The sequence below is a fragment of the Aedes aegypti genome, unplaced genomic scaffold (genome assembly GCF_002204515.2).
Source record: "Aedes aegypti strain LVP_AGWG unplaced genomic scaffold, AaegL5.0 Primary Assembly AGWG_AaegL5_hic_scaff_1426_PBJ_arrow, whole genome shotgun sequence".
NCBI classification, from domain to species: Eukaryota; Metazoa; Arthropoda; class Insecta; order Diptera; family Culicidae; genus Aedes; species Aedes aegypti.
The window spans coordinates 25,435-42,751 of NW_018734863.1; the positions used below are offsets into that span (position 1 = coordinate 25,435).

A 17,317-nucleotide genomic window follows, 5' to 3' on the forward strand; every position below is an offset into this window, starting at 1 on the left:
AGCCATCTTGATAGCAAAATTTTATCAACTTCTGTTATTTGTAACTGATGCTGATAGGAATGTGTTATAATCTTGTTATGTGGTTCTGGTCGGGTTGACATCCCTGAGGTAACTCAGGTAAGTCAGATGTGAAAATATTGTATAATATTGGTCCCAAAATGCTGCCTTGGGGAACACCAGCTCTTATAGGAAGTCTTTCAGATCTGGAGTTCTGATAATTAACCTGAAGTGTATGATTTGACAGATAACTTTGAATTATTCTAACAATGTATGTTGGAAAATTGAAGTTTTTTTTTAATTTTACAATCAAACCTTATCAAGAACTTATTATAAAGATTCAATCAAATGTTTTCGTTATAGGATACAAGAGCCAAATCACGATCCAATTTACAACCTCACATGTATAAGGATGTTCGGAAAAATGAACTGATTCCTGGTGTGCTGTTCAAAAGCTGTGGTTGTGGAAATACACAGAAAATGTCTGTACATTTCTATAATCTGATATACAAAATGAAGAATATTCGAAATAAATTTAATTACTATCAAAATGAATTTCATCCTTTTTTATGATTTTCAATCATCCAGATTTCAGATCATTTCGACTGCCTGCTGATAATAACAATGCGTTCGGTAATGATTCTTACAATTTGCTCGGTAACCATTAACGAACCGTTTGTAATATTTTGACAGCTGCGGTTTGGTTCAAATTACTGATTGTTCGGTGATTCTTAACTTTACCGAAATGATTACTGAGCGATCAGCGGTTTCTATTTCGGTAAAAAAAAATACCGGGGTCGGTGATATTTTCTAAGTGTGTATGCTAAAATATTTCATAAAATGCCAAGATAATGTTTACTAATGCCTAGATATTATTTTCTAATTTCAGAACAACTCTGATCATATCGCACTTCTTGACCATGGATTAAATGAAGCCGATGATCCTGAGCAACCCGCCTGGATTAGAATTTACGACGACATTGTTTGTTTACTCACCAGGTAATTTCAATGCCTAAAACTTCGCGTTCAAACCTAACGAGAAGTTTTCCGAACTGAAGCAGGATTCGAACCCATACTCCTTGACTCGATGCGGCTAAGTGCTTGGTAACACTAACCGCACGGCCAAGAAGCCCATGTATATAAAATCCCAGAGGTGTCTATATGTCAGTAACGTTTTGGGGTCATGCACAAATTACGTCACGCTCCAAGAAGAGGAGGGGGTCGAAATTTAGCGTGCCATAATTTGTTTACCATCACTTTGAAATTTTTCATTTAGCGTTACAACAGCAATGTGAGAGCATTACAACAGTCAATTACAACTGCAAATTGTGGAGCATTACAACAGTTATGACAGGATATTCTAGAGTTTTCTGAAACATTTTTATTTCAAATTCATGGAATATTCAAGACCTTTAAATCATTTTTGTTGTGTTTTGGGATCAGTCGAAACAGTGAAAATGTGGTTTTACACTAATTACTTAGAGAAAATTTATTCACGTCATCACTACTCTACGGTTCACAGCAAAAGATCCCGAGTTACGCTCGGGCAACGCGCAGGTTGCTGTGATTGAAATTCTGTAGCTAATTGGTCTTTTCACGAGATGTTCCTAATCAGCTGATCTTGAAGCACTTTGACAGTTTGTCTACACTGAAACTAATGTTGGAGTAAATACAACCGCTGCATAGCTCTTAAATTTAACGTGTTTTTCTTTACAAGTACTGCAATATTGTTTAAATTACTATGCCATCGATCGTGAGTATTCCATCATTGATCAATTTAATACGTTTTGTAAATTAATGCGATATTAACCATACACATGTATTACAGAAACTTTGAGCAATGATGAGCAGATTCTGCATATGCCGCCATGTTCCATCATAGATCAATGAAGGCAAATACGGACATAAAGTTCTCTACAGGACTCCACTACGATCGCGGTTTTTGATATCGAAAATTCCTGTTTTTAATGGACTAAAAACAAAATAAATTATCAGAGAATTTATTCTTCAATAAATAATTACGATTGATGTAATTGGATAGGTGTTTTTTTAATAGGTTGGAATAAATATAAGGAATACTTAAATTTACTGTATTATTGTGGCATGGGAATTTTGACTGATGGCTCAAATATCGTCGACATGGCAAAAAAGACCACGCTTCCCGTTTGAGATGGATGAGTAGTGTAGTCTGAACAAATCAAGTGGTGCAGCGCATTTAATTTAAACCTTCATCATGGTATTTTTACCGCAAAGCTGTTCTCAGTGCATGGAAATGACAGCACCGTGTATGCACCGTGTTGAGCGTGTAATGTTTCAATCGACCACCCTCGTATCTAGACAACATTTATGTTGTGGATTCACCATGATCGTGTGATGTCGAATGTTATAGGCCTATTCAAATGACGTCTCAAATCAGCTCATCGGGAAGCACTTTGACATTTATTCTATGAAAATGACAGGCCCGTGTTAGCACCGGTCCTCCACCGATGTAAACAAATGCATAGACGGATCTGTCACATGAAAAGGCCTATTGTTTATGTTTACATGTTCGTTCAGATCTACTCAAAAGTGAGTACGAGTACACTCAGAAACACGAGTAGTCACAGAATTACTAAATTTTAGTAAATAATGACTATAGGCCTTTTCATGTGACAGGTCCGTCTATGCATTTGTTTACTTCGGTGGAGGACCGGTGCATATACTAGGCTGTCATTTTCATAGATGAACTGTCAAAGAGCTTTCCGATCAGCTGTTTTGGAACGTCATGTGAATAGGCCTATTTTCTATCTGCATCAGAGGACTGACACGGCTGTAATAGGGTAAGTGTACCAGTTTTGGCCACCCTAAGGAAAAATATTGTTTATTTATAAATCAAAAGACCTTTGGTTACTGTCTGGACATTAAACGAAAGCTTTCAATCCATGCTCAGCAGGGAAAATATAAAAACTAATCAGAAATTTTGTTTTTGTATTAAAAATGGTGGTGGCGAATCCTGGACCACTTGCACCAGTATTCGCCACGATTTTGATTTCGGTTCCTGAATTCGCCACTTACGTTGATTTCTTATGGAGGGTGGCGAATTCAGGAACAGGTGGCGAAAAATAGGTGCAAAGGAGCAAAAAGTTTAAGGAAAATGATTTTTTTCTATTATTTTCTGAGAAAATTTTGCGGTTTCCAAGAATGTTTCCGTATCATCTCAAAGCAATTTAGCAAACACTAAACAATTGGCAACCATATATGAAGTAAAACGGTATAAAATCTGGGGTGGCGAATAACTGGTACATGGCGAATACCGGTACACCTTCCCTACTGCATACCCGGATAAAAACGTATCATTCAGTGAATGGAATAAACCATTAATGTACAATATAACGTATTGGATACAATACAGCGTATTGTAATTGAATGTCGAAGCAATATTATTCATGTTTTGATATACAATTCAAAAACAATAAAATATATTGTAACAGAACATTGTATTGTTTTTAATTGGTTCTATACCTTACAATTTTGGTCAAATTCCTATTTTCGCGTAAAACAACTGTTGCTTTTTTCTATGTAGCTTTGCTGAAAGAAATAAACAAAACAAGTTCAAAAAGCAAGAAATGTTGGGGGGAAAATATTTAAAAGTAAAAATAAGTAGTTTTTTAGAGGACACGTGACATTAGCTGTAACGACGAATGCAACCATGATACAGTTTGTTGAATTGTTTTTGTATTGTACAACAATACTCGAATTGCTTACCAAGACAATACATAAACAATATATCGTATTGTATTTTCAAAATGTTTGTATGAGAAAATATCTATATTTGTATTGTTACGATACTTAACCACCCATACATTATATTGCAAAAATCTCATACACCATTCAGTGAACTGTTCAAAACAATATATTGTACTGTAATTGTATTGTCATTTTCCAATATACTGTATTGTATTTCCAATATATTGAATGGTACTGTTTCAATACGTTATATTGTTTTTGTATTGTATTTTTTATCCGGGTACATTTCGGCTCTTCCTCACATCGTTTTTGGTACTTCGCGTTTTGGCACCCACTTTCTGGTCGGTTTGCCTTAACCTGCTCCTGATTTTCGAGTATACGGCTCATGTGCTGCTAGTCCTAGTTTCTGGCAATAGACCATTTCCGTGAAAAAAATTTATTGGCTTATATGCTTTCTGTCAATTTACTGAACAAACTTTCCTAAGGAACCGATATGTTTTGGAGCCTTTAACTGTAAGAAAACAATGAAAAACTTGCGGCACGTTAGTGCACCCCTCGGTCCCCTACAATTTGTTTCACCTCGAAAAAATGCAGACCCCTTTTTCCCCTATGGTTTTGCCACCACGCTGTGGTGAATTTACGATCAGCTGGCATGACCAGATGATTTTTGTTTATGTTTTCATTCATCATAATGGGCTCCGTTGCGGTTTCGCTCCCTCCTTCCTTCACGGCTCCTGAAGTCTCCGTAATCACCGCGGAAACCACCTTCGCCGCTTCGGCCGGTTATGACCGCACCCGGCGAACACTACACGGTTCTGTAACGCAAGGATTGTAGTCGACAGATGCCTGGTCTCTCTGCTTTGTGCCGACGAGGATTGAAGGGATTGAATAAGCCGGAAGATTCCCGCCTAGAGACAGCAACAGCCGCTCAAAAATTCCTTGCGCGGCTGTTGCTGCCTCAAGGCGGAAATCTTCCGGATCAACAGCCAACAGATAGATTAAGGTATTTGCCGGCATGAATAGTAAAAAATAGCCTCTAATAGAACTAACGGTACCGTAACTGCTGGGTGGATGAGAGATTTATTGTTAGAAGGTGGTTTTGAATTTTGAATCTGTGGAGGAAAATATGTTTTCCTAAAGGAAGACTTGAATCGGATTGGAGTTGGAAGTGTGATTCAAAACCGGTTTGCGCCAGTTCTAACCTGGTTGTAACGTTTGTATGCGTAGTTTTTGTGGCGCTCCTGTTTGGGGCGCCCTGACCTGGATCACGGTCAGTTTGAGCGCGCACCTGATTTGACGTTTGCAAATGTAAACAAGCATCCCAATGCAGGGGTGGAATCGAAAAAATGTTGCAAAATCACCACGCTGATACCCATAGGGTTGAACAAATTGTGCCGCATCTCGAATTATTTTTCGAAATGTGGTGAGTATCCATGTTTTCAAAAATTTGTAAGAAAATCGGGAGTGCATATAAACAAAATCTGAAAGCGTTAATATTCATTAAAAATGATTGTCTTTCGAAGAAAAATACAAAAACTGGGGGTTAGATCTGACGGAAATGGTCTATTAGATATATTGCGTTGAATCATCGTATTTGATTACGCTTTTCCTCTTTTCAACATTTTGTTGAATGTTTTACGCATCAGTGAGGTATCATTGATGTCTTCTATCCAAAAAAACATAGGTTTTGCCAGTCCCAAAAGAATCAAAACAAAGACACTGGACACCATGTTGAATCAATGTTGGGTAGCTAAATATTGGCTCATTTCACCCCCCTGAGAGTAACACTGTCAAATGTAAAAATTAAAGTAACACTTACTCACTTCACATACAAAGGTATCGACCGTGATAATTTTATTTTGAATTTGTTTATCGGCATATCGGTCTATTTTGCTCGAAGTAAGAGGGAGCATGGAGAAGAAAGCAATGAATACTAGATGGATAGGTACCGTAAGGGAACGGCGAGAGAAATTGGATTAGATGTTGAAGAGGGCATACCATATGAAACAGTATTACTTGAAACGTCACTTCCTTGTGGCTAACGTCCCCTATGGGAACGGCTTGGGTGTGTTTTGAGAATGACACTGGTTGTCTTGCCGATAAACAAATTCAAAATAAACTTACTCACTTCGTTAAATCTGAAATTTGCAGGGGCCATCAAAAGACGATTTCCCCGTAGCTCACAACAAAAACACGTTGGAGATAGTTTCCCCTTTTATTTAGTGGCTTACACAATTGTTTACTCATTTACTTGCGCATTTCTAGAAATCGTGTAATGTTTTAGCAATAGCACACTAAAATCAATTCCGTCATTATGCGCCTTACCTAAGGGGCCCAGATAGCCGTAGCGGTAAACGCGCAGCTATTCAGCAAGACTAAGCTGAGGGTCGTGGGTTCGAATCCCACCGGTCGAGGATCTTTTCGGGTTGGAAATTTTCTCGACTTCCCAGGGCATAGAGTATAATCATACCTGCCACACGATATACGCATGCAAAAATGGTCATTGGCATAGTAAGCTCTCAGTTAATAACTGTGGAAGTGCTCATAAGAACACTATGCTGAGAAGCAGGCTCTGTCCCAGTGGGGACGTAGCGCCAGAAAAGAAGAAGAAGAAGCGCCTTACCCAACTTAAACCCACGTTAATGAGTAGTTATTAGTTAACGTGAACAACCCTAAACTGTCAGATTTCCCAAAAGTGTCAGATAGGCCTTTTCAAGTGACAGATCCGTCTATGCATTTGTTTACATCGGTGGAGGACCGGTGCTAACACGGGCCTGTCATTTTCATACAAGAACTGTCAAAGTGCTTCCCGATCAGCTGATTTGAGACGTCATGTGAATAGGCCTATTCCCAAAAGTGGAGGGTCCGTGGAAATTTGCGAAAGTGAGTAGATGTCACTTACTTCAGAAATAATATATATTATGGAAAATAAATTTATTATTTTTATTTATAAATAGAATCAGAAAAAATATTCGAAAGGCATAACATTAATTTTATTATCTCACACATAAATATTTAAATGAATAGTAAATGAAATTATAAGTAATATAAATGGGATGTTTGATTCCAAATGTTTTCGCTTCTCTGAAAAGGAGGATATAAATCTCTGGGGGATCAATAGGGTTTTAAAGCCTAGTACCAATTTTGATGCCAAACGCTTAAGTTCATGCCAAAAACACATGTTTACTCAATTTTTAAATGTTTTTCGTTTGTTTAAGTTTAAGTTTTTTTTTAATATTTTGTCACATCCCGTGGCAGAGTTTATGAATGGAGAGTTCCGCAAAGAGAACTGGCAACAAGTTCCCCAATCACAAATCATTTAATTATTCTGGCCACCTATTTTACTGTGTGCGCTTTCCAGTGACTTCACTCAAATGCACTCTCAATTCGAAAGTTTTTTTTACTAAGTCGCGAAGAACGAAATTGAAATTGATCTCTGGTTTTGTAATTATAAAGTAATAACAATGAAATGTTTAATAGAGAATTTCAACAACACATACGACACACAGAATGAACTCAACATTTTGATCGTTTTCGGTTTCCGCGCGACGAGCAACTGAATAAACAATGAATTTCTCTCAGCCGTTGGAATTGACCGAAAACAGTCGGATCTGTAGCGTAAATCTGGGTTGAATAACTAATATATAGTTTTCAAACTATCCAATTTTGTATAGTTTATTAAATTTCAGTTGCATTTCAACTATGAAACGGAGTTATATATTTCCACTGATGGAGGGAGATTACTTACATTACCGTTACATTACATGTAACAAGAAGGTGGTTCATTCACAAATTAAAGGCCCTAAAAAGCAATTATTTTGTTACATCATCGTATTACACCGTAACTTAAACCGTAGCAATATTTTTTTTTATTTCGTCACGATAACAATACTTCTCTCGCCCATCAACGTGTTTGTTTATTTTGCTCGATAGGTTGACGATTTGACGGTTCAATAGGTAGACTTGGTTTCAGTCTTCGCGCAACTCTCCATTCATCGACTCTGATCCCGTGGCTTAAACTCAAATTTTGGGTATATTTTGTTTTCCGTGTGTAAGCACATTGTGAATTCACGTTATCTTCATGACCGAAACTTTAATGAGACAACAATGTTTTACGCTCTTCTTGCGATTGCTTTCGTCTCCTCTCCAAAGAGAGATTTCTGAAAAGCTCGCGCGTGAACTAATTCAGTGAGTTCCATGCCGATCTCATTACGGTTGCGGGTGGTTGCTGTATTTTATAAAAGATGGGCAAAACAAGAGTCAAAATACGCTAGTACAAAATTTCTCGCATGAATTTTAGACAGCCCCAATACGGTATTTGAAGAACAAAGGGAGTGCAAATTATTAAACCTCCAAGGCCATAGGCTTTGTTTGAGTTGCAGAATAGCTAGCGTGGGTTTTTGATTTATTTAAGTGAAGACCATCATCTCAACAAGTTCGATAGTGTTCGGTGTGAGCCAACAATACTCGAATTGCTTACCAAGACAATACATAAACAATATATCGTATTGTATTTTCAAAATGTTTGTATGAGAAAATATCTATATTTGTATTGTTACGATACTTAACCACCCATACATTATATTGCAAAAATCTCATACACCATTCAGTGAACTGTTCAAAACAATATATTGTACTGTAATTGTATTGTCATTTTCCAATATACTGTATTGTATTTCCAATATATTGAATGGTACTGTTTCAATACGTTATATTGTTTTTGTATTGTATTTTTTATCCGGGTACATTTCGGCTCTTCCTCACATCGTTTTTGGTACTTCGCGTTTTGGCACCCACTTTCTGGTCGGTTTGCCTTAACCTGCTCCTGATTTTCGAGTATACGGCTCATGTGCTGCTAGTCCTAGTTTCTGGCAATAGACCATTTCCGTGAAAAAAATTTATTGGCTTATATGCTTTCTGTCAATTTACTGAACAAACTTTCCTAAGGAACCGATATGTTTTGGAGCCTTTAACTGTAAGAAAACAATGAAAAACTTGCGGCACGTTAGTGCACCCCTCGGTCCCCTACAATTTGTTTCACCTCGAAAAAATGCAGACCCCTTTTTCCCCTATGGTTTTGCCACCACGCTGTGGTGAATTTACGATCAGCTGGCATGACCAGATGATTTTTGTTTATGTTTTCATTCATCATAATGGGCTCCGTTGCGGTTTCGCTCCCTCCTTCCTTCACGGCTCCTGAAGTCTCCGTAATCACCGCGGAAACCACCTTCGCCGCTTCGGCCGGTTATGACCGCACCCGGCGAACACTACACGGTTCTGTAACGCAAGGATTGTAGTCGACAGATGCCTGGTCTCTCTGCTTTGTGCCGACGAGGATTGAAGGGATTGAATAAGCCGGAAGATTCCCGCCTAGAGACAGCAACAGCCGCTCAAAAATTCCTTGCGCGGCTGTTGCTGCCTCAAGGCGGAAATCTTCCGGATCAACAGCCAACAGATAGATTAAGGTATTTGCCGGCATGAATAGTAAAAAATAGCCTCTAATAGAACTAACGGTACCGTAACTGCTGGGTGGATGAGAGATTTATTGTTAGAAGGTGGTTTTGAATTTTGAATCTGTGGAGGAAAATATGTTTTCCTAAAGGAAGACTTGAATCGGATTGGAGTTGGAAGTGTGATTCAAAACCGGTTTGCGCCAGTTCTAACCTGGTTGTAACGTTTGTATGCGTAGTTTTTGTGGCGCTCCTGTTTGGGGCGCCCTGACCTGGATCACGGTCAGTTTGAGCGCGCACCTGATTTGACGTTTGCAAATGTAAACAAGCATCCCAATGCAGGGGTGGAATCGAAAAAATGTTGCAAAATCACCACGCTGATACCCATAGGGTTGAACAAATTGTGCCGCATCTCGAATTATTTTTCGAAATGTGGTGAGTATCCATGTTTTCAAAAATTTGTAAGAAAATCGGGAGTGCATATAAACAAAATCTGAAAGCGTTAATATTCATTAAAAATGATTGTCTTTCGAAGAAAAATACAAAAACTGGGGGTTAGATCTGACGGAAATGGTCTATTAGATATATTGCGTTGAATCATCGTATTTGATTACGCTTTTCCTCTTTTCAACATTTTGTTGAATGTTTTACGCATCAGTGAGGTATCATTGATGTCTTCTATCCAAAAAAACATAGGTTTTGCCAGTCCCAAAAGAATCAAAACAAAGACACTGGACACCATGTTGAATCAATGTTGGGTAGCTAAATATTGGCTCATTTCACCCCCCTGAGAGTAACACTGTCAAATGTAAAAATTAAAGTAACACTTACTCACTTCACATACAAAGGTATCGACCGTGATAATTTTATTTTGAATTTGTTTATCGGCATATCGGTCTATTTTGCTCGAAGTAAGAGGGAGCATGGAGAAGAAAGCAATGAATACTAGATGGATAGGTACCGTAAGGGAACGGCGAGAGAAATTGGATTAGATGTTGAAGAGGGCATACCATATGAAACAGTATTACTTGAAACGTCACTTCCTTGTGGCTAACGTCCCCTATGGGAACGGCTTGGGTGTGTTTTGAGAATGACACTGGTTGTCTTGCCGATAAACAAATTCAAAATAAACTTACTCACTTCGTTAAATCTGAAATTTGCAGGGGCCATCAAAAGACGATTTCCCCGTAGCTCACAACAAAAACACGTTGGAGATAGTTTCCCCTTTTATTTAGTGGCTTACACAATTGTTTACTCATTTACTTGCGCATTTCTAGAAATCGTGTAATGTTTTAGCAATAGCACACTAAAATCAATTCCGTCATTATGCGCCTTACCTAAGGGGCCCAGATAGCCGTAGCGGTAAACGCGCAGCTATTCAGCAAGACTAAGCTGAGGGTCGTGGGTTCGAATCCCACCGGTCGAGGATCTTTTCGGGTTGGAAATTTTCTCGACTTCCCAGGGCATAGAGTATAATCGTACCTGCCACACGATATACGCATGCAAAAATGGTCATTGGCATAGTAAGCTCTCAGTTAATAACTGTGGAAGTGCTCATAAGAACACTATGCTGAGAAGCAGGCTCTGTCCCAGTGGGGACGTAGCGCCAGAAAAGAAGAAGAAGAAGCGCCTTACCCAACTTAAACCCACGTTAATGAGTAGTTATTAGTTAACGTGAACAACCCTAAACTGTCAGATTTCCCAAAAGTGTCAGATAGGCCTTTTCAAGTGACAGATCCGTCTATGCATTTGTTTACATCGGTGGAGGACCGGTGCTAACACGGGCCTGTCATTTTCATACAAGAACTGTCAAAGTGCTTCCCGATCAGCTGATTTGAGACGTCATGTGAATAGGCCTATTCCCAAAAGTGGAGGGTCCGTGGAAATTTGCGAAAGTGAGTAGATGTCACTTACTTCAGAAATAATATATATTATGGAAAATAAATTTATTATTTTTATTTATAAATAGAATCAGAAAAAATATTCGAAAGGCATAACATTAATTTTATTATCTCACACATAAATATTTAAATGAATAGTAAATGAAATTATAAGTAATATAAATGGGATGTTTGATTCCAAATGTTTTCGCTTCTCTGAAAAGGAGGATATAAATCTCTGGGGGATCAATAGGGTTTTAAAGCCTAGTACCAATTTTGATGCCAAACGCTTAAGTTCATGCCAAAAACACATGTTTACTCAATTTTTAAATGTTTTTCGTTTGTTTAAGTTTAAGTTTTTTTTTAATATTTTGTCACATCCCGTGGCAGAGTTTATGAATGGAGAGTTCCGCAAAGAGAACTGGCAACAAGTTCCCCAATCACAAATCATTTAATTATTCTGGCCACCTATTTTACTGTGTGCGCTTTCCAGTGACTTCACTCAAATGCACTCTCAATTCGAAAGTTTTTTTTTACTAAGTCGCGAAGAACGAAATTGAAATTGATCTCTGGTTTTGTAATTATAAAGTAATAACAATGAAATGTTTAATAGAGAATTTCAACAACACATACGACACACAGAATGAACTCAACATTTTGATCGTTTTCGGTTTCCGCGCGACGAGCAACTGAATAAACAATGAATTTCTCTCAGCCGTTGGAATTGACCGAAAACAGTCGGATCTGTAGCGTAAATCTGGGTTGAATAACTAATATATAGTTTTCAAACTATCCAATTTTGTATAGTTTATTAAATTTCAGTTGCATTTCAACTATGAAACGGAGTTATATATTTCCACTGATGGAGGGAGATTACTTACATTACCGTTACATTACATGTAACAAGAAGGTGGTTCATTCACAAATTAAAGGCCCTAAAAAGCAATTATTTTGTTACATCATCGTATTACACCGTAACTTAAACCGTAGCAATATTTTTTTTTATTTCGTCACGATAACAATACTTCTCTCGCCCATCAACGTGTTTGTTTATTTTGTTCGATAGGTTGACGATTTGACGGTTCAATAGGTAGACTTGGTTTCAGTCTTCGCGCAACTCTCCATTCATCGACTCTGATCCCGTGGCTTAAACTCAAATTTTGGGTATATTTTGTTTTCCGTGTGTAAGCACATTGTGAATTCACGTTATCTTCATGACCGAAACTTTAATGAGACAACAATGTTTTACGCTCTTCTTGCGATTGCTTTCGTCTCCTCTCCAAAGAGAGATTTCTGAAAAGCTCGCGCGTGAACTAATTCAGTGAGTTCCATGCCGATCTCATTACGGTTGCGGGTGGTTGCTGTATTTTATAAAAGATGGGCAAAACAAGAGTCAAAATACGCTAGTACAAAATTTCTCGCATGAATTTTAGACAGCCCCAATACGGTATTTGAAGAACAAAGGGAGTGCAAATTATTAAACCTCCAAGGCCATAGGCTTTGTTTGAGTTGCAGAATAGCTAGCGTGGGTTTTTGATTTATTTAAGTGAAGACCATCATCTCAACAAGTTCGATAGTGTTCGGTGTGAGCCAAGTCAATAGTCACTTTTAAATTATTTAAACTTGTGCTCTTCGCAAACCACAGTTAAATTTTATGAAGGCTAAAATCGCTGCGAAAACCTAAATTGTAATCGAAGGTAACAATATCTGAAACGATGTAAATTGTGAATACTAAATTATTCAATTATAGTTAGGGCCAAACGTACTTCGGTAAAAAGCGATTCAAGACTGTGTGATTTGAGACAAATAAGTTGGGTAAGGTGCATCAAGTTAAACGTCTGGCGAAAATAATACAACTTTTGTCCGTTGAACAGATTTCACCCACTGTTCAGCGTGGGTGTAAGTGCTGGGCTGGCCAATCTACGAAATCGTGAATCAGCGTTCAATCTCCGCGCAGTTAATCCGGCCCTGGGAAGCACGTAGGGGATTTTCTCACTGAACGACATCTGCTCACGCCGCCCCGCCGAGAAGCGACCGATTCACCTTCGCCCACCTCGACTCTCCACACTGCCGCTCGAGCCTACAACTTACACCGTGAAAGCTCGTGTATGAGTCTATGCTCAACTGTTCTAAGCCCCTGGATGTCGGCTACCAGCGACTCGAGGTAACGCCGGCGCTGTTCGTGAGTATAGCGTGATAACGTCGTAGCATGCCGATTGGTCGTTTGGTTGGAGCTCCGGCTGATAACACAAACGGATGGTGAGCAGTGGTTGACAACCGCTGATAGACGTGCCACAGTGAGGTGAATCTGTCGAAGAATGCGAGCTGAGATTTGATTCGGAATTATCAAGGATCGGTCATCGTTGGAGCAAAGGCGTGGCATCTTAACGCCGTAGGGTGGCCCACCCCACCGAAGCAGGTCAGAATTTTCCGTTTTTCTTTTATGAGCTCGAAGAATGAAAATGTACATAGTGTGACGTCACCTTAGTTTTAAGCTAAAATTGAATTCGAATATACGCGTATAACAGAGTAGTTAAGCTTTAAAATAAGATAGTCGTTCATTATTGGATTTTTAGAGTTGATGCCTTCATTTAGGGTGATAGGAATAAATTGATCTTGCATTTGTTTAATAATTTATTTCCCTTTTGGCTTTAGAATCGCGTTTGATTTAATGAATTTGTAAAGGTACAGCTGACCCTTCGTAATCGCTATTTGAGATCGTCGTGTTTGAGCATTTTTGACCCGCCCTGAAGAGAGCCTTAAGCCGGGCCTCTAAATCAGCATCAGCAGCCTCTTGAAAAAGAGTGGCGCTTAAGCTGTTGCATGCTAAGAGCATAAAACATACGTTACAAAAATTGGCGCCCAACGTGGGGCACGAACCCACGACCCTGAGATTAAGAGTCTCATGCTCTACCGACTGAGCTAGCCGGGCTAGTCGGCAGGAAAATAGCCTGTGGTCTGCCGGAGGCCCAAGAGCCTCAGGAATGTTTGGAGATCCTTCTGGAATACCATACCACCCTTTAGGGAGCACGCCAATAGAACAATCGCAAAATACAGCCGGAAACTATCCCTTTACTCAGTACCGAAGACTTCCGCATCAACAGTGTAACATCATCGAAAAATGGCCTAAGTTCGTAGGTGAAGCAAACACCGTTCCGGTGGTAGATTTTCTCCGGCAAATAGAAATGCTTAGCCGATCGTATGGAATTGACAGAGAGGATTTAAGGATGCATGCCCATTTGTTGTTTCGCGACGATGCATATGTATGGTACACCACGTATGAAGAGCGATTTCAGTCATGGGATACTCTGGTGAATTGTTTGAAAATGAGATATGATAATCCCAACCGTGATAGGATTATCCGCGAAGAAATGCGTAGCCGAAAGCAGAGACCCAATGAAAGATTCAGTGCATTCCTCACAGAGATGGAAACTCTGGCAAAACGAATGATGAATAAAATGCCAGAGACGGAAAAATTTGACATCATAACGGAAAATATGAAGATGTCATATAAGAGACGGCTCGCATTAGAACCAATACACTCTTTGGAGCACCTTGCTCAGCTGTGTTATCGGTTCGACGCACTGGAATCTACGCTTTACAATCCGCGACCTGTATTTAAAAATCCTTCTATGAATCACATCGACGTCGACGCTGAGGAGGACGATATGGAAAATGATCACTTGGGTGATGAAGAGGAAGCGGAAGAAAATTGCGCGATAAGGACCAAATTATCTCGTACAACATTGACCAAAGCAACGAACTCAAGTCATGACGAAAGGAGACCGCCAGGAACAACTCCGGTGTCATGTTGGAATTGTCGTCGACCTGGCCATATTTGGCGAGAATGCGACAAACGTAAGACCATATTTTGTCACATGTGTGGCCAGGCGGATACGACGGCTTTCAGATGTCCTAACATTCACAATCTGCCAAATTCTGAAGAGAACGAACCAAAAAACGAATGAGGGACAGAAGTTTTGGGAGTCAAACTTCTGCATCCTCTTCAAGAGCGATTCCCTCGTTTTCCTATTTTGATCAAACGTTCCTCATTAGTTCACAATTAAACCGATGTCCTCATTTGAAAATAAAAATTCTTTCAGAAGAAATAGTAGGTTTAGCTGACACAGGTGCAAGTATCTCAGTTTTAAGTTCGGTATCATTGTTAGATCGTCTTGGCCTGCAAATTCAGCCAATTAACTTAAAAGTCTCTACGGCTGATGGAACGGCTTACAAATGCTTGGGCGTTGTAAACGTTCCTTACACGTTTGGATCGGCCACTCATATAATCCCCACAGTAATCGTACCTGAAGTTACGAAAGACCTAATTCTTGGAATGGATTTTCTACAAAAATTTGGTTTCCAATTGTTGATACCGAAATCGAAATTTTCACCACATAGTGATGAAGCAGGAGAAATTAAAATTCAATCCTTAGGGCTACATTTCGCTGAAGAATATTTCGACGAGAAGAGAGAAAAGGTGTGTTTCAGTATCGAACCGGCTATGGATTGTGAGACCATTTCGCTTCCACGAGAAACGGATGAGAGTCTAGAGATGCCGACATTGGAAATTCCGGATAAGCAACCAAACGGGCCCGAGGATATTATAACGGAGCATGTTTTGTCCACGAAAGAGCGCACGGAATTATTTGAAGCCATTACCACACTTCCCGCTACAGCAGAAGGCAAATTAGGAAGAACCCATCTTATGCAGCATTCCATTGAACTCCTCCCCGGATCAAAGCCGAAGAAATTTGCCTCCTATCGTTGGTCACCCATCGTGGAAAAAGTAATCGATGAAGAGGTGGAGCGAATGATGAAATTGAAGGTTGTCGAGGAATGCTACGGACCAGTGGATTTTTTGAATCCATTACTTCCCATAAAAAAGGCAAACGGTAAGTGGAGGATATGCCTAGACTCCAGGCGCCTCAATCAGTGCACGAAGAAGGACGATTTCCCTTTCCCGAACATGATCGGAATATTACAGAGAATCCAAAAGTCAAAATATTTCTCGGTAATAGACTTATCCGAGTCGTATTACCAAGTCAGTCTCGAAAACTCTGCAAAAGACAAAACCGCGTTTCGGACCAATAAAGGTCTTTTCCGGTTTACTGTCATGCCGTTCGGGCTCACCAACGCACCGGCAACGATGGCTCGATTGATGTCGAGAGTATTAGGACACGATCTTGAGCCTTTCGTGTATGTCTATCTCGATGACATCATTATCACGTCATCGTCCTTTCAAGAACATGTGAGACTGATTCGAGAAGTTGCAAGACGATTAAGCCAAGCTGGATTGACAATCAATTTGCTAAAATCGAAGTTCTGTCAGACCAAGATTAAGTATTTAGGCTATGTCCTTTCGGAGGCAGGGCTTTCGATGGATGTTAGTAAGATCCAACCGGTTTTGGATTATCCCATTCCCAAAACCGTTAAAGACATCCGTCGGTTGTTAGGACTTGCCGGGTTTTACAATAAATTTATTCCCAACTATTCCGACATAACCGCACCTATCACGAACTTACTCAGGAAAAACCAAAAATCATTTTCATGGACGAAAGAAGCGGATGATGCGTTGATTAAATTGAAAACGGCCCTGGTAACCGCACCTGTATTAGGTAATCCTGATTTTGATCTCCCTTTCATAGTCGAAACGGATAGTTCCGATTTGGCAATAGGCGCTGTCCTAGTACAGATGCAAAACGGAGAGCGTAAGACCATTGCGTATTTCTCTAAGAAACTGTCTCACACGCAACGTAAGTACAGCGCTACGGAAAGGGAATGCCTCGCGGTGCTCCTGAGTATCGAACATTTTCGACACTTCCTCGAGGGAAGTCAATTTTATGTTCAAACGGATGCTCTTAGTTTGACGTTCCTAAAGACGATGTCCATCGAATCAAAATCGCCTAGGATAGCTTGATGGGCGTTGAAGCTTTCGAAATACGACATCATACTACAGTATAAAAAGGGGTCGGACAACGTTCCAGCGGATGCTTTATCGCGTAGCATTAATACCATCGATCTACCACTTCAAGATACGTACATAAGTCAACTCAAACGTCAAATTGAAGACAATCCAACGGATTACAAAGACTTCCGCATTATCGACGGAAGAATTTTCAAATATGTTACTAACACAGCTCTTATTGACGACCCGGGATCGCGATGGAAATTTGTTGTCCCAATCGCTGGAAGGAAAGAGATTATTAGAAAGGTTCATGAGGAGGCTCATCTCGGTTTTATAAAGACCCTCGCAAAAATCAA

General features: G+C 39.6%; 1 protein-coding gene and 1 non-coding gene across 2 annotated transcripts in view; one reads left to right on the plus strand and one right to left on the minus strand.

The window, feature by feature from the left end:
* LOC110680456 overlaps window positions 1-17,317 on the plus strand; it is a 61,507-nt gene that overhangs the window by 19,766 nt on the left and 24,424 nt on the right. Inside the window, exon 2 of the mRNA XM_021856260.1 lies at window positions 887-996. Within this exon, the coding sequence (XP_021711952.1) occupies window positions 887-996 (110 nt within the window). The remainder of the gene's footprint in view (window positions 1-886; window positions 997-17,317) is intronic.
* Trnak-cuu lies at window positions 13,913-13,985 on the minus strand. The gene has a single exon. It is a non-coding gene; the product is annotated as a tRNA-Lys (tRNA).